Raw genomic sequence first — 26,612 nt, forward strand, 5'->3', positions numbered from 1 at the left:
AAAGTAATGATGATATCACAAATATTACAAGTTCCTAAAACTGATTTTCTTCTCGCTCTTTTAAAAAAATAAAAAACAATAAAAAGAATCTCAATCAAGGAAAATGTGAAAAACATTAAAACTGGGGTGGGTGATGCCATGCCCCTATGCCTTCAATAGATAGAGATTGATGATTAAATTTAGGTCATACTCCAAAGAATCCAACACATAACAGAATACACACTACAAATAACTCTTTTCATTTCAAAAGGAATATAAAATTTAGAGTCGATTTGAATTAACTTATAGTAAGTGTTTACAAGTATTTTTGAAGTATTTTGAAAGAATTAAAATAGGTCTTTATAAACACTTAATTTTAAGGTAAAATATTAAAATTAAGCCAAAAGTCATAAGTTAGAGCTCACATTTATTTATTTTTTTAGTTCAATCATTGAATCATTAATTTTGATTTAAAAAACTTATCATAATACTTTTTATGTTTTGGCATAATCCATAAACATGACCCTTAACTTGACGTCAATTGATAACTATGACCTTTAACTTTGGATGTGCACAAGTAGACACTTAAACCTGTATAAAATTGAGCAAGTGGACACATTCGTCCTACATGACACCCTACATGACAATTTTTGTGTCCTACATGACATCCTACGTGTATTGTGCCATGTAGGACACTCGTGTCTACTTGTTTCATTTTATACAAATTTAAGTGCATACTTGTGCACATTCAAAGTTTGAGAGCATAGTTGTTCGTTGAAACCAAGTTAAAGGTCATGTTTATGTATTATGTCTTTTGTTTAAATTTACTTGTTTCATTCTAGATTGATACAAAATCAATAAAGTAAAAAATGAAAAATTGAATCTTATAATCTTAAATACACCAAAATATTACTCCTCCTTTTCAAAAAAGAATTATAATCTTAAATACACCAAAATATTACTCTTCTTTTTCAAAAAAGAATGACCTCCTTTTCTTTTTAGTCTGTTTAAAAAAGAATGATCTCTTTCTTTTTTTGATAACATTTTAATTTTAGCTTTTCACGTTGCATGTTTAAGGCCATAAGATTAAAAGACAATTTTGTACATTTGACATAACTTTAATCTAGGAACACAGAATTCAAAAATCTTTTTTATTTTTTTAAACTCTATGTCAAGTCAAATTAGATTATTCTTTGTGAAACGGAGGAAGTAATATGGTTGAATGTCTTGTACATGCCCAATGGAATTTTTTACAAAGAAAGGACTCGATGTAATATACGTATTGATGATGTTGGAGTGAAATCCATATGTGTCTGAAGAAGGGTGGGTACTTCATCTGTCACTGCCGATTTTCCCTCATTCCCTCACCTTTATTAAAAATAGTTTCCCCCTTTTTCTCCTTCTTCTTCCCTTTTTTCCCCATTAATTAATCAATACATAATCTTGATCTCATCTCATTTATTTATAACGAACATAAACATAAAATTATTATTACTGTAATAACAATCCTTAATTAATCAATCCCAATTCCCCTTCTCTATCATTTTTACCTTAATCGGATAGTTAGGATGAAGAAGGCGACGGTGGCTGCGGTGGTGGTAGGTACAGCGGCGGCGGTAGCTGTGGCGGCGCTCATCATGCGCCACCGCATGGGTAAATCGAGCAAATGGGCACGTACCAGGGCAATTCTGAAGGAATTCGAGCAGAAATGTGCCACCCCAGATGGCAAGCTGAAGCAAGTGGCGGATGCCATGACGGTGGAGATGCACGCCGGACTCGCCTCTGAAGGCGGCAGCAAGCTCAAGATGCTTATTAGCTATATCGATAATCTCCCTACTGGGTTCGTTACTCCTCTCAATTATTTAATTATTCTTTCTTGAAATAGAATTTATGTATTTAAAAAGTCATAATTGGGGGAAATGTTAGGATTATTTGTTATGTTACGAGAAATGATTAAAACCGTTTGATGACTGTATGAAATGTTTTAAAAGGTTAATTCTTTATGATTTAAATTTGTATGCTGAAGCTTGGGAGTTATGCTATGTAGATATTGATTACCTGAATTTGTATTGCGGAATTCATAAGACCCTCCTCTGGTCTTGCTTTAACATGTTTTGTGTGCTCTAACTAGCTACTCAATCTAGAACAATGTTCAGAAAACGAAGGTTCTTTGAATTTCATCCGTAGCATCAGAACTGAATATGGTGCAGTGTATAGGCTTGCTGCTCCAGTTCAAATGACCTTGTTTTGATTGTATTCCAGGGTCAAATTTCATGTCGAATGTATTATCTTTTGATTATATGGTCAAAAGTTAATTTCTTTATGATGTTATGATCAATGCATTGCAGCTTAATCCCTCTCTCTATGCTTGTTGGACTGTTCTTTTAGACAGTTCTAAACTTTATTAAGAATTATCTTGTGGAGAGGGGTGATTTAATTATACATCGTGTTATGACTGTACTATGTCATTGGTAAAAGGTAAATATTTTAATATTTTTCTCTTTGGTAAATTTTGTATTTAGCGATGAAGGAGGAGTCTTTTATGCATTGGATCTTGGTGGAACAAATTTTCGAGTATTGCAGGTGCAATTGGGGGGAAAAGATGGTGGCATTATCCATCAAGAATTTGCAGAGGCATCAATTCCTCCAAACTTGATGGTTGGAACTTCAGAAGTAAGTTTTTGTCCACTCAAAATGTTGCTCCCTTTTCTGTTATTTTGTTTTGCGTGGATTTTGAACTTTTGAAGTTCATATGTTTCAGGCACTTTTTGACTATATTGCGGCAGAACTTGCAAAATTCGTAGCTGAAGAAGGAGAAGAGTTTCATCCACCTCCTGGTAGGCAGAGAGAATTAGGCTTCACCTTCTCGTTCCCAATAATGCAAACTTCAATCAATTCTGGAACTCTTATCAGGTGGACGAAAGGTTTCTCCATTGATGACACGGTATCCATTTCCTTCCCAACTACATCTTCTTTGTAGCTTTTCTTAGGCAATTGAAGTTTGATTTGTCGGAAAGACAACTTTGAGATACTTTCAATTTGAATCACTCATATACTTTTCCTGTTCTAGACGTTTGGTTTTGGAGAACTTGACCTTTCTTTTGGTTAATGGTTTGATGATAGAGCACGACATCAACCATGCTTACCTTTTGATGCATTGGTTTCTTGTTATTTGAAACATTGAATGTAATGTATTCTTTGATGGTACTCACATTGTTTCCAATCAAAGAGAAGTGAATTCAAGCAAGTTACAGCAGTTGATTTTAAAACCATTACAGCAACTATGTTAATCTATTGTAATTTTATTCTCAGTTTTTTTTTCTTATTATATTTAATAAACTGAAAAATAAGCTCTCACAGTTACTGGGTGACAGGTTGGCAAAGATGTTGTTGCAGAACTGACAAAAGCAATGCAAAAACGAGAAATTGATATGAGGGTCTCAGCGCTTGTAAGTTTGGTTGATGTTGCTCAGTAGTAACACTCTTTTTGAAGGGCGCTTGAATAAATTGTATGTATGTTACCTAGCTTAGTTGTAAAAGTTTGATTTTGAGTTACTTGTTGATGAAAGGTGAATGATACTGTTGGAACATTGGCTGGTGGTAGATTCACCAATAAGGATGTATCCATTGCTGTGATATTAGGTACTGGGACCAATGCAGCATATGTGGAACGGGCTCAGGCAATTCCCAAATGGCACGGTCCTCTGCCTAAATCTGGAGAAATGGTTTGGGAACTTTTCAATGACTATTGATCTTGTTTTGACTCTATTTCACTTTTTTGTTGATCAACCGTGGAATAGTTGTTGAAGTCCTTTCATGTTCTTTCTAGGTGATCAATATGGAATGGGGTAACTTTAGGTCCTCCCACCTTCCCTTGACAGAGTACGATCATGCTATGGATACCGATAGTTTAAATCCTGGTGAACAGGTAATTGCTTATCCACTTGTATACCTTTTGTTCATTTAGGCAATCTCGATTTTGCAATTAACTCGATAAACCTGAGAGAGATATCTATTGATCCTGACAGATATTTGAGAAGATATGTTCTGGAATGTACTTGGGAGAAATTTTACGCAGAGTTCTACTTAGAATGGCTGAAGAAGCTGGCATTTTTGGCGAGGAAGTTCCTCCAAAACTCAAGAATTCATTCATATTGAGGTATTTCTTACTAACTATAGAGTTATTAGTGATCTTCTTGTGCAAAACACACTGTTAAATGCCCAAACAACTGCTAGGCAGTGTTTCTCGGGTCAACAAATTTGCCTGCATTCTGTTGCTGTTCTGGTTATCAGTTGATCAAGCTTGAGTATGGTAATATTGCTCATGCATTTATGAGCTTTCATTACATTTTTGGTGCTTTACATAATTACTTTGGCGCCATACACAACTCACAATTCATATCAAATTCATTGTCTATTATGACTTGCTTGGTAACATGTTTCACTCTCTCCTATCCACTTGATTATTGAGCCTATTGTTTATTTTTCGCTTTGAAGTTGCAATGAAAATAATTTCATCCAATAACTAATATGCTACTGAGCAAGCATGCTTATTTACATACCCCATAATATTTGAGGATCAATCAACTCCAGATAATGGAACTTTGACAAGAAAAAGAGTACTGACAACTTCACCAAAAAAAGAAAGAAAAAAAGAGTACTGAACAATGAGAGTTATCTATATATCACCTTAGTTAAAGCAATTATAACTTGATTGTGTGAGTTTCTAATTCTCAGGCAACACAGTCTATAAAGAATGAGCTACATTATATCCCATCTTTAATGACATCCTTTGCTGTTTTAGCAAATGTGCTACAGTCACACAATCAAGCTATAATTGCTTTAACTAAGGTGATATTGTTAGCACCAAAAGTCGAATAGTCATTTGCTGTCTGCTTGATATCTGTCATGTTTACCTTTTTATATTCGAGCAGATGCTCTCATAACAGTTGAGAAAAATATATGCAGGACACCTGAAATGTCTGCTATGCATCATGACACATCCTCTGATTTGAGAGTGGTTGGCGACAAGTTGAAGGATATCTTAGAGGTATTAGCTCTTCCCCTTTATCAATACCTCCCACGTAAAATAAGAAAAAGAATGCCTTTTGATGTGGTGTGGCTATTATTCTTTTTACAAACAATATCATTTCTTTGGTCATATTGCTTTGGAGCAAATAGAGATTGTTTTAATTAGGACTGATGGCAACAAATCAAATTTAAATTTTCGGTCTCAAGGAAGTGGAAATCAAATTGTTGATTTTTACTCCCTTGCAGCAATTAGTTTTACTGTTAGCATTTGATATGATGATACAACATGAATTGAAACTAGATATATTTTGTTCATCGTATTTCAGATATCCAATACCTCCTTGAAGACAAGGAGATTAGTTGTTGAGCTGTGTAATATTGTTGCAACACGTGGCGCCAGACTTGCGGCAGCTGGGATCTTGGGCATTATCAAAAAGATGGGAAAGGATACACCCAGGGAAAGTGGTCCAGAAAAGATTGTCGTAGCCATGGATGGCGGATTGTATGAACATTATACAGAATACAGTAAGTGCTTGGAGAACACTTTGGTTGAATTGCTTGGAAAGGAAATGGCCACAAGTATTGTTTTCAAGCACGCGAATGATGGTTCTGGCATTGGCGCGGCACTCCTTGCGGCCTCTAACTCCGTGTATGTTGAAGACAAGTGAGAGTGATCAAAATGATATTTAGCTAGAGGAAACTCCATTTACCTTTTATATTATGTTTTTTCTCTAGCCTTTTCTTTTTGGATTCTCTCTCCTTTTTGGTTCTTCTTACAATTATTTCCATAATTTTCCAGCACTTGTACTTGGTTTTCTAGGATATTATTCCTGGGAATGCCAACATATTTCTTCTGGAAAAGGGTGCAAAGAAATTATATGAAACTCAGCATTGCTTATTCTCCCCTTTTTGTCTTTAGTTTTCCTACTGCAATCAAATTTTGTAGGGTTTAATAAAATGGGGTATTATTTCATTGCTAGACTTATCTGGTTAGCTAACATGTTAGTTAAACCCGCAACCAAACATGGAAGGAGGGTGCTTACTATCCATGCAACTCTCTCTTGTCTATGTTGTAGTTACTTCTTCATCTTTAGACCTTTGGGCCGATTTCAAACAGTCAGTTTGCTAATGCTTCAACAACATACACACACAGTAAAATTCCACAAGGATAGAGTTATGTAAACCTCATTTCTATCTCAAGGAGTGTTTTGAAGGACCCTTTGGCTCAAGTGCAACGATTCTTTATTAGTTTTGACTATTCTTTATAGAGGTCCTAAAAACACCTATTGGATCAAAACAAAAAATAATGGTAGGTTTTGATGCTATCCGTTTTGCTACATTTTCCATCTATACTCGCAAAATAAAAGATAAATTTATATAATTAGATCCATCACAAATTAAATATCAAATAGAAGTTTTAATTAGTAAATTGACCTTTGATATTACAACTTAAATTAGAGTGCAAAAAGTCTTTCACAGTTCATATACACATGGTAATTAATACAACTCAAATTCAATCATGATATATTAAGTCTGCATCAAACATCGAAGTAAACGATAGTGGGAGTTGTTATCAATTTATAGATAAATAAAAAGACAGCGATTGATTAATGGCTGAACCAAATTATGGTTTCATCTTTAAAAATAAAGTTATAATTTGTGGTCCTTTAGGGTCTTAAAAATGGATGGATTTAGACAACTCTACTTTACTTTATCTTTTTTAGAGTATGCACCAAAATATATATTAATGTGTAAGAATTACTATTAAGGTTAATAAGATTAGATTACACGATATTCAATCGTACGCCATCGAAAATTAAGAACGAAAGATCAACTAATAATATCTTTAAGGTTTAAGCTTATACTCATAATTAGATAATTGACCTGCCACTCCCTTATTATTTTTATATTTTTATTATTATTATTATAGAATAATATAAAAATACTTTTTTTCAAATAGAAGTCCAAATCTACTACTATTATTAGTAAAATATAATGGGTGATTGCAGTTCATGAGATCTACAGTATCTGAACCAATTAAAGAAAGATTTTTTTTGAAATTTGAAAAGATAAGCTCTTATCTGTTAAGTCTGAGAAATCGAGAGTTACACCATAACTAACTTACCATTTTTACCACCTGTAAATTAAAAGTTTATCAGTTCACAATTCTAGCCTTCTAAAATTAGTCTTAAAAATAATTTATTAATATTAGATTAAATTTTAAGACAAATATATTATTTGGACTAAACTTAAATTACCTAGATCTCTAACTTTGATCCAGACCCTAATGAATCGTTTGGTAACGCTAGTAAAAAATAATTCATGTACTAACTTCGGTATATAATTTATATTTCCTCTGTACAATAATAATTGTTTATTTTAGACTTGACACACACCTTAATAAATAATAAATAATAAATAATAGAGATATTTATTATATTAACCTTTGAATATACTCCATACGTTCTTTTACTTGTCATTTATTTCTAAAATCATTTCTTTTTAATCGTCACTTTTAACATATCAAGAAAAGATAATTATTTTTTTCATGTTTTACCCTCGATATTAAATACTTATTCTCTAAATCATTTTTCAATACCTAATAGTAAGAGTCTGTTTGGCATTGCTGCTAAAAATTGCTTATTTTTAGAAGCGTTTTTTTAATTAGCTTTTCAGAAAAGTATTTTTCAAAAAAAGCAATTTGTTTTTGGCAAATCCATTTAAAAAGTGTATTTGATAAACAATTTGTGTTTGGTTAATTATTTTTGTGAGTCAAATCAAGAAAAATGACAAGTATCAATGTGCTTTTGATATTAAAATTATTTTATAGAGAGAAACTATTTTAAACATCTAATACATACACTTTAATTACATTTTTAATTTAATTAATTAAAATGTACATAATCAAATTTTCAATCAATATTATACATAGATAAATATTGTTGAAAAATATTGAAAAAAGGAATCATTTTGTTATTTGTTACCTATTTTTTTGGCTTCAATCTTAATTATATATAATTAACAAGTAAAGATGGACGGATCAAGTATAATGGTCTATAGCTAGCTATGAAAGTTATTTATGTATAAAACAAATGTAGTATTGTTTGTAATTTGGAAAATCGAGTAACTGATGCATTAATATGTTATGAGAAAATATATACTATTATTTTATATGAGGATAGAAGATGAAATAACTATTACTTATAAAACAAATAATTTATGTAGAGTTTAGTTATTTTATTTATAAGATATTATATAAATGCCTTCAATTATATACTAGTTAGGCGAATTTGCAAAGCATAAATAATATCGTATTAATTTTACGTAGATTTTACACTAATTTCATAATATTAAGAGTTAATTACATTTATACTCTTTTTCAATTTACAATTTTTTTTAAAATTTGGTGAAACCCGTATACATCACAAAAAGTCTCAATAAATCACATCTCGATTTTGAATACATCCCTCAACGTCCTGATACACCGTATCTCAGTTTCGAATACATCACTCAACATCTCGACATATTGTGTATACATTGATACATGCGTAAAATGATGTATCCAATCTATACATCACCCGATACATCACGTAAAGTAAAGTTTTGATAAATAGCGTACGTCCTGATATATTGCGTAAAATAATGTATTTGACTTACATAATGTATTCGACCTATACATCGCATAAAGTGATGTCTCCAACTCATTACGTAAAGTAAAAATTTTTGTAATTTTTTCAAATGCTCAAAATTTTTAAAAATATAATAAAATAAATTATGTATTTAGATAATTTTTCCTTAATTTTATAGGTGAATAATTTACATTTTAATCAGCTGCTATATGTGGCTTCAAAACGAGCTACAAAACAACCCCTAATACCATAGGCTGCTCCTTAATTCAAAATCCCCGGATTTGTAGGAAATTTGAAAAAATAAAACTCCTTTGTATACCACCTAAAAACAATTAAGCAATTAATTACGTTCTAATGTCGAATTAATTGGAGTGATTATATAAACCTTTTCAAGACTTAGATATTTTTACTCCTCTCAGTCCTCCTCGCCTTCCAAAAATATACTTAAAAGAAAACAGAGAGATCTGCTTTCTCCCCACCATTTCCTCTGTTTCTTCCAATAGTAATAACTTATTGGAAGATCTTCAATGGCAGAGTTTTCTGAACAAATCGTTTTAAGTCAATGAAAAAATCAGCTGCTGATACGGAGACCCATATCGGAAGGATCTTTTTTCTATTAACACCCTTTTTGGCTCGTACACAACTGAAGTGATCAAATTTCAAGCTAACATTTTTGGTAAGTGCTTTTAATGGTGGTAGTGAAAAAAAGAAAAATTTACAGTACAAATTCATTTTTGGGTCTGTTAGCAAATCCCGTTTTGGATGTTTCTTTTTAATAGCTCAAGAAGAAGAAAGCCTTATAATGGGTCTCTGTTATATCCACAACAAATTCACGGGGGTTGTGTCAGCCGCTGAAAAATTTGGTGGTGGGGTGAAGTATTTCTTCATTTTTATTTTATTTCACGTTGCTCCAGAAAGTTAAAGAGAGAGAGTAAAGTATCTTTGAGATTATTAAGGTAAAAAAAGTGAAGAAAGTTTGTTTCTTTTTTAAAAATCTTTAATTCAGTGGGCTATAGAGAAAAATTAACAAGATTGGTTTTTCTTTTGAAGTTTCATGCATTTTTGGTGATTATTGCTACTTTTTGCAGTTTTGATGATTTTGTCTGTTAAATTTGAGTTTTTTGACGGGGTTGGGGGTGCAGGTAAATGATTATGCTTTATGTAAGTTACTTGAGTTTCTTACTGGTGGAAGTTATAATACCTTATTTTTGAACTGCAGGAGGAGGCAATAGTTTGAACCAATTTAAAAAATCGTAGTTCAAACTTATTCAATGATTCTTTTTTCTTTTTTGGGTCTGTAGTTTATTGTTTGTTTGGTGGTGAAGTTTCATTCAATCTTTTTTGCCCCCATTATATTAATATTTTTTTTAAAACATATTTGTTGCTGCCACACCTTTTTGTCTTGTTTCTCAGTTCTTCACGAGGTTGTGTCAGTATGAAATTTTTTCCCCCAAAAAATAAAAATCCAATCTTTAACCCAAGTATTAATTATTATATACTGTTTGAAACCTTTTATTAAGTAACTTTTTCCTCCACACTGCAATGTTCTGTTCTCATCACTTCGTTGCTCGCAACATGTAAAGATTCTGAAAGTTTCTGTCCATTACTATATATCTCTCTTTTATCACATTTTGTGACATTGGCTTTATTATTTCTTCAGTTTGTAGAGAATGGGGAAAGCTTCAAGATGGTTCAAAGGGTTGCTTGGGATGAAGAAAGACAAAGAGAATGTTGACAATATGTCGAATTCATCCGACAAGAGAGATAAGAAAAGATGGAGTTTTGGTAAGTCGTCTAAAGAATCTATGGGTGTTGGGGAGAATCCGGTGAACTTTCCGGGAGGTGTGCCGGCGGTGGATTCTAATTGGCTGAGATCTTACATTTCTGAGAATGAGAAGGAGCAGAGTAAGCACGCAATTGCTGTGGCTGCAGCTACTGCGGCAGCAGCAGATGCCGCGGTAGCTGCAGCGCAGGCGGCTGTTGCGGTGGTGAGATTGACTAGCAAGGGCAGGGGTGCTATGTTTACAGGTGGGCGGGAGAAATGGGCTGCTGCTAAGATTCAAACTGTTTTCAGGGGTTATTTGGTAAGTCATTAATGTTGAAAAATTTGAATCATTTTTTTTTTAATAAGTTTTTTATGGTAGCTTAAAATGTCAGCAAAGTACCTTCCGAACATTCTAATCGAGCAGTACTATTGCCTTTGATTTTCATGTTGGTCTATGAAATTATTGTCTGTTTTACCTATACAACATTTATACTTTCCCTCATTTAATGCCATCCAATAAATTTGAAATTTGAAATTGTAGTAGTAGTATCTGAATGTGGTCTTTGGAGTGATGTTGAAGTTTCATTTCACTTTTCACTTTTTTTTTTTGCTTTATGTTTTATGTTATGTTTGTTTCATTGTCTTAAAAGTTGTTTAATATACAAGATCTAATTCTGGGCTTTTTTTTTTTTTTTTTTGCAGGCCAGAAAAGCTCTTAGAGCTCTCAAAGGGCTGGTGAAATTGCAGGCTCTAGTAAGGGGCTACCTTGTCCGAAAAAGAGCTGCTGCAACTCTTCACAGTATGCAGGCGCTCATCAGAGCGCAGGCTGCTGTTCGATCTCAAAGAGCTCGTCGTTCAATGACTAATGACACTAGACACCAACCCGAGATCCGAGCTAGGAGGTCCATTGTAAGAATCTAGTTCCCCCTAGGGTTTATTCTAGTTGTGTGAATTGATTAGTTAATCTTGTTCTGTTTTGGTTTTGATTTGGCAGGAAAGATTTGATGAATATAGAAGTGAATTCCATAGCAAGAGGCTTTCAACTTCGAATGATACATCGTATGATGGGTTTGATGAAAGCCCGAAAATTGTAGAAATTGACACATTCAGGACCAAATCCAGATCGCGTAGAATGAACAATGCTTGTATGTCTGAATCTGGCGATGAGCAGCATTATCAAGCTATGTCATCACCACTCCCCTGTCCACTTCCAGCTCATCTATCGATCCCAGATTGCCGTCATCTTCAGGATGTTAACTGGAGCTTTCTAGCAGACGAACAATGCAAGTTCGCCTCTGCACAAACTACTCCTCGCTTTGCAGGTTCTGGACGGTCCAACGCACCACCTACACCAGCCAAAAGCATTTGTGGTGATGGATACTTCCGAGCTTATGCCAACTTTCCTAATTACATGTCTAACACACAGTCATTTCGTGCTAAGCTACGGTCCCATAGTGCACCAAAGCAAAGACCAGAGCCAGGGCCAAAGAAGAGGCTGTCGCTGAACGAAATAATGGCATCAAGAACAAGTTTTAGTGGAGTTAGAATGCAAAAGTCTTGTTCTCAAGTGCAAGAAGAGTACTGTTTCTGAGTAATTTTTGAATCATAGATTATAAGATATGACTGGCTGTATAGAGAAGAAAGATAATCTAAAAAAGTTGAACTTCTCTAGTGCTTATCCTTTCAAAGAAATGGTGACAAATTAGTACTAGGAAAGAATGGGTGTGCTTGTGTAAATTCTTTTGACACTGTTTTTATGAATGAATCTTTCTTCTTGAATGTATCCAGTGAAAGGTTTTTATCAAATCTTCAGCATTCTAACATTGTTGAGTCACAAAATTTGTTAATAATTCCCGTAGATCTTGGATTAGGAAAAGGCCCTTTTAACTTTACCTATTACAAAAATCAAAACTTTGAAAATACCGCAAGTTCACACACCTAACTAATAAGGGTGTCAAAACCCTTTTTTATGCCATTTTATTTAGTATTGCGTTTCAAATTGAAGTTTTAACATGTATTTGAAGTTAAAGTTGAACATCAATTAAATGAGTTTAATTGAACAAAAATATTGGATCCAATTTCTCATGAGAGGTCTCGGTTATATAGACATAACACACACCCAAAAATGGAAGGAAGTTTTCTGAGTGATAGATACTAAACCTATTACTTTATTGTAAAAGTGTTTTACACTATTTGAGTATCTAAAAGATACATACGAGTAGCTATTCATAAAGTTAGCCGGTGAATTCAGGGTTTTAAGTTTAAGAATTATATATATATAGTCCAAGATTAAATCAGCACAATTATTTTAAATCAGCTATTTTAATAATTAAAATGTATCGAAGAAAATATTTGTTCGAGATGAGGAGTTTGTGCGTTTTGGTGGGGTGGGGTGCATAAAACTAAAAAGGCATAAAGCAATAAAATCTACGTCTTGGAAAGTAAGATGCATGTTTCAAGTATGGAAAATTGTGAATACTTTTGACAAATATGTTTTTCCCAAAAATCTTATCTCAAAATACTTTATCTATTTCCCATAGAGTTAACCTTCTAGGTACCTTCTTATTAGTCCTACTCCTCGCTCATGTAATAGAAATAAATATTCCTTTCGTCTTAAATTACTTATCGTGTTTTGTTTACATATTTTTAAAAATATTACATTTAACTAATTTTTTTTCAATTTATCCAATTAATTATGTTTAAAAGTATAAATATTATAAAGTTTCTCCTTCATTAATTGTAATTTTAATAAATACGCACGTAAATAGAGTGTATTAAAATGAGATAGATAGGTAATCTGTAAAGAATTTTTATTTATAATTTTTAAGGTGAGTGTAAAGAGAAATTGTAATAAAGAATAGAAGAAGTATTACTTGTTCACTATTTCAAAGATAGATTTTCACTTTTACTTGTTACTTTTAAGATATCAAATAAGTTTTTCTTATTATATTCTTAACATTAATTACTTATTTTTTATATCAGCTTTCAAAATCTAAGGTTATACATTAATTAATATGAGTATTGTAATAAAAAGAATTTAAAGTTCAAAATAGATAAACAAATATAAACATAGGAATAAACAATAATTTGAAATATTTATTTTTTAGAATTTACAGTAAATAATTTAAAACCATGAAAATTAACAAATCAAGCAGGCAGGCACTGTTCTCGATCCATTATCCATTGTTTGTTTATGCAGCTAAAAATAGTACTCTCTCTCTGTTATACTTTGACAATTTGATTTTTGACTTAATACAAAATCTAAAATGTAAATAATTTTTTTAAATCTTGTGATTTGAAATAAAAAAAATGTAAATTGTATCAAAATGCTCTTTAATATGATGATCTTAAACATGTCATAAGTTAAAATTAGAATAATTAAATTAAAGAAAAAAAGACATAAAATCACCATTGAAATTATCCCGTATTTTCATAAAGACACCTTAATTTTGAAAGTGTCCTATCTCTCCACAAAACTTTTTAATATCTTTGTAAATGGGCCATTTTGACTCATTCCCCCGTCTGAATTGCCGCGGGTGATGCTCACTCTTTTCAACCCGTTCCGCTCGACCCGATTCTTTACTAAAGTAAAAAAGTCTTTTTCGTTTGTTATTTCTCAGCTTTCCCAATTCTTCACATTTTCTCGTCTCTCTTGGTGAAATCATTTCGTGCTAATCATCTCCTTGTTGATGTTACTTGGTCAAGATTCTTGGAGGAACAAGGAATTGAATTTGACATTTTCGATCAAAACATAATCACAAAATTAAGAAGAAATTAAATCTTAAAAAACTTCAAATTAACCCTTTCTACTGGAAATTAAAAGTGAAAATGAATTCCTACCTTATTGTGCTTGGGGAAGATGATGAATTCGTCAAAGAGAGTACCAACGTTGATCTTAGCTTGCTTTGAAAAAAAAATGAAATCGTGAAGAGAGGGATACCAATGGGTCTTTTGAGTTTAAATTTGGGGAAGATGATGTAAATTAATGAAATAATTAATAATAGAAAAATAAAGCGACACGTGACACTTTTAAACTGGTTAATGGCAGTGAAAACACTACATCACAAGCCTCATGTGCGCAGAGGCGTATCTAGGGGGGGTCACCGGGTTCACGTGAACCCATGGTCCCCTCCCGAGATCATATAGTAGTGTTATATTTTAGAAAAAATATTGAAATATAGATGTGTGAACCCACACTTGAAGTATCACATAATGTGATTATGACTGGGTGCACCTCTCTCCGCGAGGTTAGAAATTTGAATTTTATATTTATCTTGTTTTAATTTTCTTTCTAAATGTCGAACCGATCAAATTTATATCATAGATCAACCTTTTTTATAATAGTGCACCCATCATCTCAAAATTCTGGATACGTCTCTGCATGTGCGTGGTCACGACCCAGATGAGGGAATGATCAAAATGACCCATTTACAAAGATATTAAAAAGTTTTGTAGGGTGACAGGATACTTCCAAAGTTAAGGTATCTTTATGAAAATACGAGACAATTTCATTAGTGACTTTATGTCTTTTCTCTAAATTAAAAAGTTCTTAAAGAGAATTTATTCTATTATAAAATGATCTAAATAAATAAGCAAGACAAACAAATTGAAATCAACCGTATCGGATAGTAGTAATTATGTGTTTCTAATGATTCGTTTCTTCAAATTTCAAATTTATTCTACTGGTTTTGGACAGGAATATTCCCTAGTGACATCATGGACAGAAATTGAAAATATTAAACACTGTATTCCATCCTTTCAATTTGAAGTTGTTTAGTAGAATAATATTTTGGCCCTACCTTCCCTCCCCAATTTCTGCTAGATTTGCAGAGATATACCTCTTTGACACACTTCCAAAATAAATAAATTATTTAAATGGACCCCCAACGTATTTGTTCTCTGCTCATCTTGTTCTTCTATTATTTTTTAATTAGATTCCTTCTTATAATGTTTTTTAGTATTTGAAATTCATTTATATTGGTTCACATAGGCAATGTAAAAATTCATAACTGTAATATACGTGTCGTAAAAGTACATTTTTTGTTATTCTTCATACCACCTTTTCATTTGCTAAAAAGGTTATGTAAAGGACTAAGGTGGCCCATGTTTTTCATTCACTACACATATATTCAAGGCGGAATGATTTGGGAGACTCATGTACTTGAATTCGTTTGTCAATTGAATCCTCCTATTTATTACTTTGCCAACAAAACTCTTAAGCTCATTAGAACACCATTTTAATTAAATGAGAAATGATGTTTGATAAGGAACTAAACATGTTTAGGGAAAGAACATATTATGACAAATGAAATTATTCCTCTTGATTCAAATATTTTTTTATTTCGATTCAAAGAATTAAAAATTTAATCTAATAGAAAATGTTTTCTCCTTTAATGAGTATAAGTTAATTGAGTTAGTGGGTATCGAATACCAATTACTAAATCTGTAAAGAAAGTAGTAATATATACTTCACTAAAAAGTACTCCATTTGTTTTTTTAGGTATAAAATTGTAGTGTGCTGAATCTTATATCAAATGTAAGATTATCATAACACAATATTACGTGAGAATTAAACAGTCCAATTTTTTTAAACTAAAGCATGGAGAGTGTTAATGGAATCAAATCCAGAATTTCTAATCAGCAATGATTAATTGTTGATTTGATGGATAGTTTTGGCCTTTGGTGCAAAAAGGATAGTTTACTCTTGAAACTTGTACCCCATTGCATCATCACACCCTCTTAATTCTTCCTAAAATACATCATCATTTTTAAGAATATGACACGAAGGGTCTATGTAATTATCTACCCTTTGACCGTATCTACCTTTGTGCAAAATAATAATAATAATAATAATAATAAGGGAAAAGGGACAAATATACCCTCGAACTATCATAAATGATATGCAGATACCCTCCGTCATAACTTTTGGGACATTGGTGCCCCTGCCGTCAAAAAACTAGAGCATATATGCCCTTCACTCTAACGGAAGACTAAATAGGGACAGGTGGCGCAATCTTATCCGTCGATAAATGTCGGATCGGTGGATAAGATTATGACACGTGTATGTTCGTTAGTATAAAGGGTATATATGCTCTAGTTTTTGGACGGCAGGGGCATCAATGTCCCAAAAGTATGATGGAGGGTATTTGCATACCATTTACAATAGTTTGGGGCATATTTGTCCTTTTTCCCTAATAATAATAATAATAAAAAATATATATTATTATTATTATTATTATTATTATGTCCATCAATACCTAATTTTTCCCTCCAACTATATCTAAGAAACAATAAATTTGAACAATGATCTAAATTTGAAATCGATGGGGTGAGTCGAGAATTATAAAATTTCATGTCTAAAATCTTGTAGGGATAAGTATAGATATTATATATTTGATTGGTCGTTCAAAAATAATTATATTCTCTAATTAAATATATATTTTTTTATATCAAAAGTGTGTATATTTATCTAAAAAATATACAATTCTTGATTACTATTTCGTGGACAACTATCTATGTCAATTTCTCATAAAAAAAATATTACTCATTTCGTCTCAATTTATTTGACATTCTTTCCCTTTTAGTCGGTCCTAGACGTTAAAATGTCTAGTTTACCATTAATAATGAGATGACTTATTAATAATAACAACATATTTTAGATCGCAAATTTCAAAAGTCATTTTTTTCTTTCTTAAATTTAGTGTCAAATCAAATTAACACCATCACATATATTGGGACGACGACATATGTGATTTTCCCCCCATTTGTGTAAGTTAGAATGGATAAAGTTATTTGGTACTTATATTTGTGCGAATTGCGAAGAAACACATAATCGATGAAATTAATCGAGTCGTATGCAAACCGATACGAACATTAGCGATAATAAAAAAACTAATGAATGAATAAAACCCTAATTAGTTAGCATGTCCGTTAAGAAGTGGTAGAATATATACATGTTAAGAATGACAAGAAGAAAGACAATGGGCATGTGGATTAGTTGCTGGGAAATGCATTGCTTTCGTCACATAACGTGGTCCTCGTCCTATACTATAATTAAATAACCTTATCTTAGGATCTATGGTAGGTTTGTTTATTCATTAACTTACACGAAAATCTATGTTTACTTGAAATAGGAGTATTATTTTATAGTCTAGTCCCATATCCTCGTAATAACATGATTTCAAACTTTGAATTTTGAAAAATGAGTGTGTATATGTGTGTGTTAATGTGGATGTAATTAAAACATAATTTGAAAGAAACGGCTCATTTGTTGTTTAGTCAAATGATACATGAAATACAGTCTGTTTTTCCATTACTTTCTAAGTAATAGTTTCGATGAAGTTTATGAAATAGAAGACAAAAGTTCCACTTTGACCTTCTTGGAACATGTCCAAGAGAATGGATTGATTCAATCAAAACCAAAAAGGGAGAAAATGAGAGGACCCCAAAAAAGAATTAGAAAATACTAGTGAAAGAAATGTGGGCAAAAATTAATTTCAATATCAGAATAATAATTTGTATTTGATTATGTAAGATATATACAAACTTTTGGTTACATCACACAATTACATATATAACATGTATTTGATAATAAACTTGTTGATTAATTAATACATACTTCCACCCTATTTTAATTTTTTACCATAATGAGTGTATATGGTTTATATATTAAACATGCGCAGATAAAATAAAAACTTATTTGTATCCGATATTTACTCCCATCTTATTAAGACATAACATATAACTGAAGATATAATAAAATTAAATAACTAAATCATAATGAAAAATTAATAAATACAACATTTAACATTACAATTCATTTTGACGAGCATAACTTAGTGGATCTAGTTAAAAGCGGAAAGATTCATGAGTTGTCCAACTCCACTTGTTATTTGGGCTCCATTTTACAATGAGAATGTCCAAACTAAATGAGTCAAAGGCAGCCCAAAATTATAAGGAGTGGGGTCATTTGCACTTTTGCTATGTTGCGTAAAAAACATTTACAGATCATATAATATTTCACAAAGTTATGTTTGACGCCTCTAGAGAATTATTTCATAATATTTCACAAATTATGTTTGACGCCTCTAGAGAATTATTTCATAAGTTATGTTTGGCTCCAAGAAGTTATGTTTTGGTAGAGAGGATCAATTTGAAGGGTAAAAAGTTTAAAACTAGCCTATGTGAAGAGTAAAAATTAAAAATCAATCTATTAGAACACAAATCGTGTCATTAATGTCAAGTAGAGTGCTTGAGGACCTAACTAATGAATATTAAACTCACTTGGACATAAACAAATTAAATTACGAAATTACAAAACATAATCAAACAAATTCTTCCACGAAAAGAGGTGTGGCAAGTTACCAAGTCAGAATTAGTAATCAATCATGATACCATGTCTACAAAATCCGTAAATTTTTCATTTCCATTTGTTCCTCACTACTTATTAGTTAAAAAGGAATAATTAATGTTAATATGCTAATTAAGGTGATCCTATATCTAACTAATTAGCAAAACTAGGTTCTTTGTACAGGAATTAGAGGTGGCCTGCTCCCGCTTATAGAAGAACTTGGTCTTTTACTAGTATAACAAGATGATAAAAATGAACTCCTTGAAGATTTCTTGAACATGATTGGTTTAGGAAGTGTATATGACTTGTATAACGACTTCTTCATTTTCCTATTACAACGATTTTCCTTCTTTGGAAGATCTTCTAAACTTGTAACTCTTCCCAAACATGTAAATGACTCCGATTTCCCCTCATAATACTCCGAAAGCCCTTTCCTACATTCAAAAATCTTCACATATTACAATACTGACTGACGTTATACTATCAGTGTATATAAGTTAAATAATTTCAATTTAAATAACTTACTTGATTGGCAATTGAGCCATAAGAGTCGATAAATCGGACAAAGCCCCATCCGAAGATGCATCATCCATGGTCTCTAGTGAAGAATTACAATTTAAAATCGAAATCGTTGACGATGATTCTCCGATCGACGAAGACGATTGACTATTATTATCACCTTCATTAATCATCCATGAAGAACAATTTTTGTTCTCCAAATTATTACCACATTGAAACCATTTATCTTTAAACATCTCAATATTGCCATCACCCATTTTAGGTATACTAAGAACAAGAAAAAAGTGAAAAGAAACAACTTTTTGGTCGATTAGGATTGGAAAAAAACATGGGATTTTTCTGAATGTTGAGGAAACATATATATAGGTGTCTATGCATAAGAAGATAATGTGTGGATTTAGTTAATTTTAAAGATCAACATTAAAAAAAAATAGTACACGTGTCAAAAGTTGAATAGGAAGGGCAGCTCTAAAAAGTGGGAATTCTTGATAAATGAAAAATAAATAATTCAGAATTGAATATGTCCTGCCTGCTTGCCTTATCCTAATATTCGATATTATCTTCTTCTATAGTTGGTTGGTTTCCAATGAATGCCTTCAATATCGAGGATAAACATTATCATTTTATTTACTGATTTAATGCCTTGTATAAATATTTTACGTTATTATCAAATAGTAATTTTAATTTAATATGACACGTAATCAAGCTTTTTATCTCTAATTTGACTCCTTTTTTTTCTTTTTTAGGAAAAAGTTATTATTTAATTTGTATCTATTTATAGATAATTGAATACTATAAATTAAAATTCCTTTATATTATCGACCCATAAAAAGTGAACTTATCGATCATTAGTATGAGTTAAGAAGATAGAAAGGGAAACCATCCATATCCGTGTCATGGTGTCAGTGTCTGTCTTGGTCTCTTAGGCCCTCAATTGGCTGACATATATATTTGAAAATTAAAAGATAATTCGGTACCTAAAGTATTTCGTGTTAATAGGATTGAAAAAAGACTATCTAGTTAAAAGTGTAAGGTTCTAATGCAATTATTAGTAATTGTTTTTATGTTCGAATTTATAATTTATAAATCATACAGAGATAATTTTATCATTGCTCGAAGACTCTTTATACATTAAAAAAAATGTAATTTAATTATTGTTCCAAATTCTTATCAGAAACAATGGTTCTACATCAACTGATCAACACCACTGACTTGGCAAACACGAGAGGTATTACTTTAGTTCTTTGGAAACCACTCAAAATATGATAAAATATAAAAGATGGGAAAATTATATATCCCTCATAAAGAAAGGAATGTTAAATATCTTACTAATATTAATGAAGGTTATAAGTTGTATATACATTTCAAATTAAAATTATAGTCTAATTTATGTCATTAAAGTGTTAACACATCAAAACTAACTTTTAGCAATAATATATGTAGAGATTAACAAAAAGTGTTAAAGTCATGACTGACATTAATTATTTGTCATTAGATCCAATATTGTTATAGACTTAAACACATTTACAAAGAATGTTAATTGTCACTAAAAAAAATATACTCCCCCTATTTCAAATTAAGTAATTAAATTGTTGAGACATTTTTCATTTTTCAAATTAACTTAATTGTCAATTTTTAAGACTACTTTTAGAATGTTCTTTCAATTTTACCCTTCATTAATTAGTATTGGAATTAATTATTATAATTAATGTAGTTATTTTAATCATAAATTTGACAATAATTAATAAGAGTAAAAATAGAAAGTTATGCCTAATTTATGTCTTAATTTTTTTTTCTTAAAGAGTGTGAAACACCTCAACAATTTAATTAATTTGAAATATAGGAAATAGTTAATAACAATTAAGTTATTGCCATTAATTAGTCACTGCTAAAATTTATTTTTGATATAGCGGATAGAGTCTTTTAAGAACAAACAACGATACTTGAAGGGAGCAATATATTCTCTTGAAAAGAAATGGGTCAGCATAACGCTTACCACTTTAACTTAAATAGAAAAAAAAAAGTGGCACCTTTTAAGTATAATATTGATGTAAAGATGTATTTAGTAGTTATATAATTCGTAACTTCTTGAATCTCAAAACGTTGTTGTTCTTCGATCCAATCATATTAATAACTCAATCAAATTAGTTATCTACAAAACAATTAAGAAGTCTTGTAATCCTTATAAATTTCTTTGTTTGATCCGTATACGTGTGTTTCAATTTGAATAATGTTTTCGTCGACAAGTTATTTGAGGCCTAACCGTTTTATTAAATCTAAATATAAATATTATAAGCCGTTTATCTACTTATATCTTTTGTGTTATTTTGAGATTTTTTAATAAATAAAAACATAATCTTTACTTAATTTAAATTTTGTTTTCATTTGTAAAATGCTGCAAAATCACTTTGATTCTTTCTTGTATATAGATATAGATAAGGATGAGTAAAAGGACCAAAATATATGATCAGCTGGTTGACGCAGCCACTAGTTTTTAAAATACTTTGTATATATCACCGCCCAACATTGAGACTCATCACTCACGTCTTTTCGATAATTTCCCATGCTTTCTTTGGCATATATTGTTGATTATTAAATGATGTTTAATTTGTCGGTGTGGAACTGTTTCTTTTGTAATATGATATCTTGGATTTGAGTCTTAATGGTAGGGCTAGGGCTACACAGTACGAATTCAAAATAATTGAACTTAATATAGATATTGAACATCGATTGAGAAATCAATAAAAGAAAGAATGATGGTCAATTTATCTTTTAAAAAAAGTAAATAAAATTTTGATTTCATTGTCACAGACTCACAGTATATAAATGTTAGACATCAAGGTTGATTTATATGGTTAGTGCTACTTTGTGCTGCGATTGCGAAGAGCACCAAGTAGAATCATCAATTAATTATGAGTACTTAGCCTCAAATAAGTTTTAAACAATCATAAAGTGTATTTGTCTCATCATTATTCAGGTCCGAAGAATCTAAACAAATACTTAGTTTGCAGAATCATTGAATATTGCTTCACAAGTTAAAATGTGCAATCACATGTATATAAATACGAACTATACCATATATATAAAGTCACAATCTAAAATCGTACATGTTATAGTTATTCGTTCCAACACTTTTTGGAGAAGAAATCTTCAAAGAATCTTCACGAACTTTGCTGGAATTGGAGAAGGAGGTAGGAGAAAAAGCAGAGGAAGTGTCTGTTCTTTTGAAATTGTAGAGAATGAAAAGATACCTTGGTTTCTCTCGTGAGAATCCTTTTATAATTCTAAAGTGACACAACTATTCAAATAAATATATATTTATTTTCTTTATCAAACACATTTGGAGAGAAACAAATGATGAGTGTCCTGACTTTCTGGCAAACAAAGGATACAGTATATAAAAATGGTCTTTAGTGGTGGTTTATTAGAGATATTAGCTTAATTGTCATTGGATATTTTTTTTTAGAGGCAATTGACATTCTTTCTAAATATCTCTAAAAACTATAACGATATTAGATCTAATGACAATTAACTAATGTCAATAAAATATTTAACACTCTTTATTAATATGTATATTTATTATCGTTAAAAATTATCTTAGTTATAGTGACACAAGCATGTTAAAGATCTAATATTTGGAAAATGCGGTTAAGAATATGAAGTTCCTTTCTTAAGACTATAATCTGTTTGAATCTTTTCCAGTGTACCATTTTTTTTTGTTTTTGATTCTTTTGCAACTCTTCAAAACATAGAAAACAGTTTACTCAAAAAAAGAGATCCAATTAAAACATCTTTTTATTACAAAACGCGGTCTCTATAAAAAGTCTCAAAAAAGTTATCAATACACAACACTGCTTCTTTCAGTAAACTATATAACTAAATTTATAACAAAAAGGAAATAGTAACCTTTAGGCTAGTTATTTCTTTGAGGGGAAAAAAAGAACCTCCAGTGACAATACAATCACCAAAAATACAAAAAAGATTAATTATGGGATTTATGAAATTTCAATAACCCTGGTCAATGAGGTAGTCTCCAATTTTCTCAACAACCATGTTACACTGTCCTGGAGTCACTGGTTCTTCGTAGATACCAAAAATCAGCGATTGGCCTGTTTTCTTGATTGTTATTCCACCAGACCCCTACACAAAACACGACTTCAATTAATCTATTACCGTTAATTAATTGTATCACTTTTTTATGTAGTGGTAGTTACAAATCTAACCAAACTTAGTAATTGCTCTAGGGCTTTTCAGAGCAAAACATTTAATAGCAGATTTGAATTGATTTTGATGAAAAGAAGAGTAACAATTAGGGGAGTGACCCGGCACACGAATCCAGTCAGGCTCCAACATGGATACCGAATATCGGGTGGAAACCAAGAAAATTAGATAAGGGAGTGGGGTAAACACCTTTTTGCCACGGATGACAGCGCCAGGTTCTCCTTGGATGACCATGTACTTTGCGCCGCTAAGGAATAGCCCAGTGGGAGCAAGAAATCCAGGTTCATCAAAATCTTTCATGATATTAATAATTTCCTCTGGTTTAAACTAAAACACAAAATTACAGCACATTAACTCAACAAGAAAGTATGCATGCAACATTATTTCTTAACAAAATTTATCAAGCAACCATCATGTTCGATCATAACTTCAACAGTCATCCATGGCCCATCACCTGAGCCTTGGTATAGACATGATGTTGGCATTACCTAACAGTTAGCTCAACTCCTCTTAACACTTATCACACACAATAAGTTGTTCCAATAAATCGAACTCACAACCTTTATCATAATGTCAAAAGCTGCTATTAGCAAGGCACATCATTATTTCTTAACAAAGTCTATTAAGCAATCATCATGTTTGACTATGATTCTCATTTTAGGACAAACAATTAACCAACATAATCATCAATGATGGATCAAATTTCACAACGAAAGGATAGATCCATTTCCGAGAGATGTAACATTGTTGTGAAACGAACAGATCCACAAGACTAGAGAGTAGTTACTCGATAAAATTACTATTAGCCAATTGATCCAAATATCACCATTAGTAATAAAATTCACAAGACTAGATACCATACATATACTCGATAAATTGTTATTGTAATTGATCCAAACATTACAATTTTTTTAAAAAAACATTTCCACAAGAGTACTACATAACACATACTCGATAAATTTGTTATGCATAAATTGATTCAGACATCATGATTATATAAAAATAACCTTAGGGAAGGCGGGGCTTTGAGCCCAAACGCTGCCATCAAAACCAAGAATAGCCGCCGAGGCAAGGCGATGGCCATCAAGGTCGCACATCAAGTGATCATCTACATAGGCTTGCCACGACATTTTGGCCACTCAAAAATGTTGTTTTTGTTTTTCCCTAATTAGTACCTAATTTGTTCTTGAATAAACTTTAACAATTGAGGCTTTGCAAAGTTGAATGGAGCAAAAGGGGGGAGAAGAGTATAAATAGGAAAGGTTTGCAAAAATTGGGAACTCACTTAGTGTTGGTTTTGAGGAAGAGAGAATGATGCGGGGTGTAACAAACACACGGCCGGGTCTATTTTTTCTTACTGGATAATAAATATATATCTTAACATATATAAATATTTTGTATACTTATATTATATATATATATTGTTAAATTTAAATATAGGCCTAATCCATCGATGGCCACCTAAAGTTGACATAAATTTTCACTTAGACATCTTAACACTTACTACCAACGCGTAAAAAGCTTATTCATTTTTATTTTATTTTTTTCGTCTTTTTCCCCATTTTTTAACCACCATCTCCCAAACCTTAAACTCCTTCCATGAAGAAGTAGATTTGATGGTGCTAATTAGTTGAAACAAAATCAACCAACATTATAGTAGATTAAGCTATAATTAATTTGATTTATGAAAAAACATAAAACCAATAGAAAAAAACAATTGAGAAAGATTGAACAAGAGAGTCTTGCGTCTTAAGTGAAGAACTAATCATAAACTTGAAATAAAGAATTTCACTGAGAAAACTATTTGGGTTGGGGAGAGGTGGGGGTTCAGGTGGTAGGGGAAGATGATTTGGATGGGGGAGGGGTTTGGGGATCGGATGGGGGTGCTGGAGAAGATAATCTATGATAGGTTGTGTTTTTTTTAAAATTATTTGGGCTTTAAAAATGACACATGTCATTGAGTGATTGACCATTTTTTTTCTATATAAAATTCATTTTTTTTGGACATATATGCCACATGTGTCATCAGCAAGTGTGTTACACACACCTTATACATTTGACTGATTGTCAAAAAGTGTCAAAACGATACAACGGGGCATGACATGAGGTGTCTAAAATGAACAAAGTCTAATTAAAGTGTCTAAGTGAAAATTTGTGACAACTTTAGGTGGTCACCGATGAGTTAGACCTTAAATATAAGGTAGTAGATATTATTAGATATATTATACGATTTCAAATCGCGACATAAAATTATGAAATGAAATCAACGTTTTGATATGCGATTATATCAAGAGATGAAATCTCGAATTCTCCAAAAAGCATGATTTGGGAATTTCAAATCATAATTTGGAATTTTGTAAATACAAAAATTAACCCACAAGTTTATATTTTATTTTTAAAAAACCACATTTATTTCTACTAACCGTATAAATAAAATTTATAATTCAAATCATTACTTTTTAAACCATTTATATCTCATATAACGATTATTCTCACTAACATAAAATTTATTATTATTTCAAATCAGTTCCTACTTTACCATATAGGTTCACCAAATTCATTATTTTTTATCAAATTTATTTAAAGACTTGTAGACTACAAGCTATGTTTAATTTTTTTGAATTGAATTAAAGTTTGATCAATAAATGTTGTATTTTTTAGAATGGCTTTGTGATAGAGTATTATGCGATTTTATTAATTTTTGCTTATTTGATAAAATTATATAAAAAATTTGGGTAATTTTGATAATTTTACAATTTATGAGGTTTTTATGTATATGAGAAAACATACAACAGAAAAAAGTCCAAATTGTATGTCCAAACAATTCACTAGCAATGTGTATCAATTCCCATAAAAAGAAAATCTACTAAATACCACTAGCAAAATAACACTTGTTAAACTTGAGCGCTAACATTATGTGGCAAATTTGGAAAGGTAGGAATAGATGGTTGTTTAATCAGGAAAGGTTAGAGCCAAGATATATTGTTTCTAGATCTATGTTTGAGTATGAAAGTTTTTCTTCTGGTTCCTCTAGAAATCATCCTGTGATTAAACTAACAAATTTGCAAGATGGCATTTTATTGTTTAAAGATGCAGGATTGCAGAATGATGGAAGGGC

General features: G+C 31.3%; 4 protein-coding genes across 5 annotated transcripts; 2 read left to right on the top strand and 2 right to left on the bottom strand.

Moving 5' to 3' along the window:
- The first annotated feature begins 1,305 nt into the window (after window positions 1–1,305).
- LOC125874793 (hexokinase-2) lies at window positions 1,306–5,980 on the top strand. Its single transcript, XM_049555824.1, has 9 exons — window positions 1,306–1,819; window positions 2,502–2,652; window positions 2,741–2,923; window positions 3,354–3,428; window positions 3,549–3,704; window positions 3,809–3,907; window positions 4,008–4,138; window positions 4,948–5,029; window positions 5,337–5,980. Exons 1-9 carry the CDS (start codon window positions 1,548–1,550, stop codon window positions 5,676–5,678), a joined length of 1,491 nt encoding a protein of 496 aa, XP_049411781.1. The 5' UTR covers window positions 1,306–1,547; the 3' UTR covers window positions 5,679–5,980.
- A 3,057-nt stretch (window positions 5,981–9,037) lies between these two features.
- Window positions 9,038–12,199, top strand: LOC125874796 (protein IQ-domain 26-like). Of its 2 annotated transcripts, none has more exons than XM_049555827.1 (4): window positions 9,038–9,315; window positions 10,300–10,723; window positions 11,107–11,313; window positions 11,399–12,199. In XM_049555827.1, exons 2-4 carry the CDS (start codon window positions 10,310–10,312, stop codon window positions 11,993–11,995), a joined length of 1,218 nt encoding a protein of 405 aa, XP_049411784.1. In that variant the 5' UTR covers window positions 9,038–9,315; window positions 10,300–10,309; the 3' UTR covers window positions 11,996–12,199. The 2 variants fall into 2 exon arrangements, with proteins under 2 accessions (XP_049411784.1, XP_049411785.1); XM_049555828.1 differs by lacking the exon at window positions 9,038–9,315 and adding an exon at window positions 9,524–9,595.
- A 6,570-nt stretch (window positions 12,200–18,769) lies between these two features.
- On the bottom strand, window positions 18,770–19,768 carry LOC125874830 (protein OXIDATIVE STRESS 3 LIKE 2-like). Its single transcript, XM_049555860.1, has 2 exons — window positions 19,280–19,768; window positions 18,770–19,188 (listed from the first exon to the last, which is right to left on the bottom strand). The coding sequence occupies exons 1-2, from the start codon at window positions 19,528–19,530 to the stop codon at window positions 18,921–18,923; spliced, it is 519 nt and encodes a 172-aa protein (XP_049411817.1). The 5' UTR covers window positions 19,531–19,768; the 3' UTR covers window positions 18,770–18,920.
- A 3,317-nt stretch (window positions 19,769–23,085) lies between these two features.
- Window positions 23,086–24,814, bottom strand: LOC125874834 (profilin-1-like). Its single transcript, XM_049555864.1, has 3 exons — window positions 24,502–24,814; window positions 23,684–23,821; window positions 23,086–23,413 (listed from the first exon to the last, which is right to left on the bottom strand). The coding sequence occupies exons 1-3, from the start codon at window positions 24,622–24,624 to the stop codon at window positions 23,279–23,281; spliced, it is 396 nt and encodes a 131-aa protein (XP_049411821.1). The 5' UTR covers window positions 24,625–24,814; the 3' UTR covers window positions 23,086–23,278.
- Between the last annotated feature and the right edge of the window lie 1,798 nt (window positions 24,815–26,612).

This window comes from Solanum stenotomum, chromosome 8 (genome assembly GCF_019186545.1).
Source record: "Solanum stenotomum isolate F172 chromosome 8, ASM1918654v1, whole genome shotgun sequence".
Taxonomy (NCBI): Eukaryota; Viridiplantae; Streptophyta; class Magnoliopsida; order Solanales; family Solanaceae; genus Solanum; species Solanum stenotomum.

Coding starts and splice junctions, on each gene's coding strand:
- LOC125874793 (XM_049555824.1), top strand. CDS start 1,548: ATGAAGAAGGCGACGGTGGCTGCGGTGGTGGTAGGTACAGCGGCGGCG. Junction 1,820..2,501: donor ATCGATAATCTCCCTACTGG/GTTCGTTACTCC, acceptor TTTTGTATTTAG/CGATGAAGGAGGAGTCTTTT. Junction 2,924..3,353: donor GTTTCTCCATTGATGACACG/GTATCCATTTCC, acceptor ACTGGGTGACAG/GTTGGCAAAGATGTTGTTGC.
- LOC125874796 (XM_049555827.1), top strand. CDS start 10,310: ATGGGGAAAGCTTCAAGATGGTTCAAAGGGTTGCTTGGGATGAAGAAA. Junction 10,724..11,106: donor CTGTTTTCAGGGGTTATTTG/GTAAGTCATTAA, acceptor TTTTTTTTGCAG/GCCAGAAAAGCTCTTAGAGC. Junction 11,314..11,398: donor TCCGAGCTAGGAGGTCCATT/GTAAGAATCTAG, acceptor TTGATTTGGCAG/GAAAGATTTGATGAATATAG.
- LOC125874830 (XM_049555860.1), bottom strand. CDS start 19,530: ATGGGTGATGGCAATATTGAGATGTTTAAAGATAAATGGTTTCAATGT. Junction 19,189..19,279: donor ATGGCTCAATTGCCAATCAA/GTAAGTTATTTA, acceptor TTTTGAATGTAG/GAAAGGGCTTTCGGAGTATT.
- LOC125874834 (XM_049555864.1), bottom strand. CDS start 24,624: ATGTCGTGGCAAGCCTATGTAGATGATCACTTGATGTGCGACCTTGAT. Junction 23,822..24,501: donor AAAGCCCCGCCTTCCCTAAG/GTTATTTTTATA, acceptor TTTGTGTTTTAG/TTTAAACCAGAGGAAATTAT. Junction 23,414..23,683: donor CTGTCATCCGTGGCAAAAAG/GTGTTTACCCCA, acceptor TGTTTTGTGTAG/GGGTCTGGTGGAATAACAAT.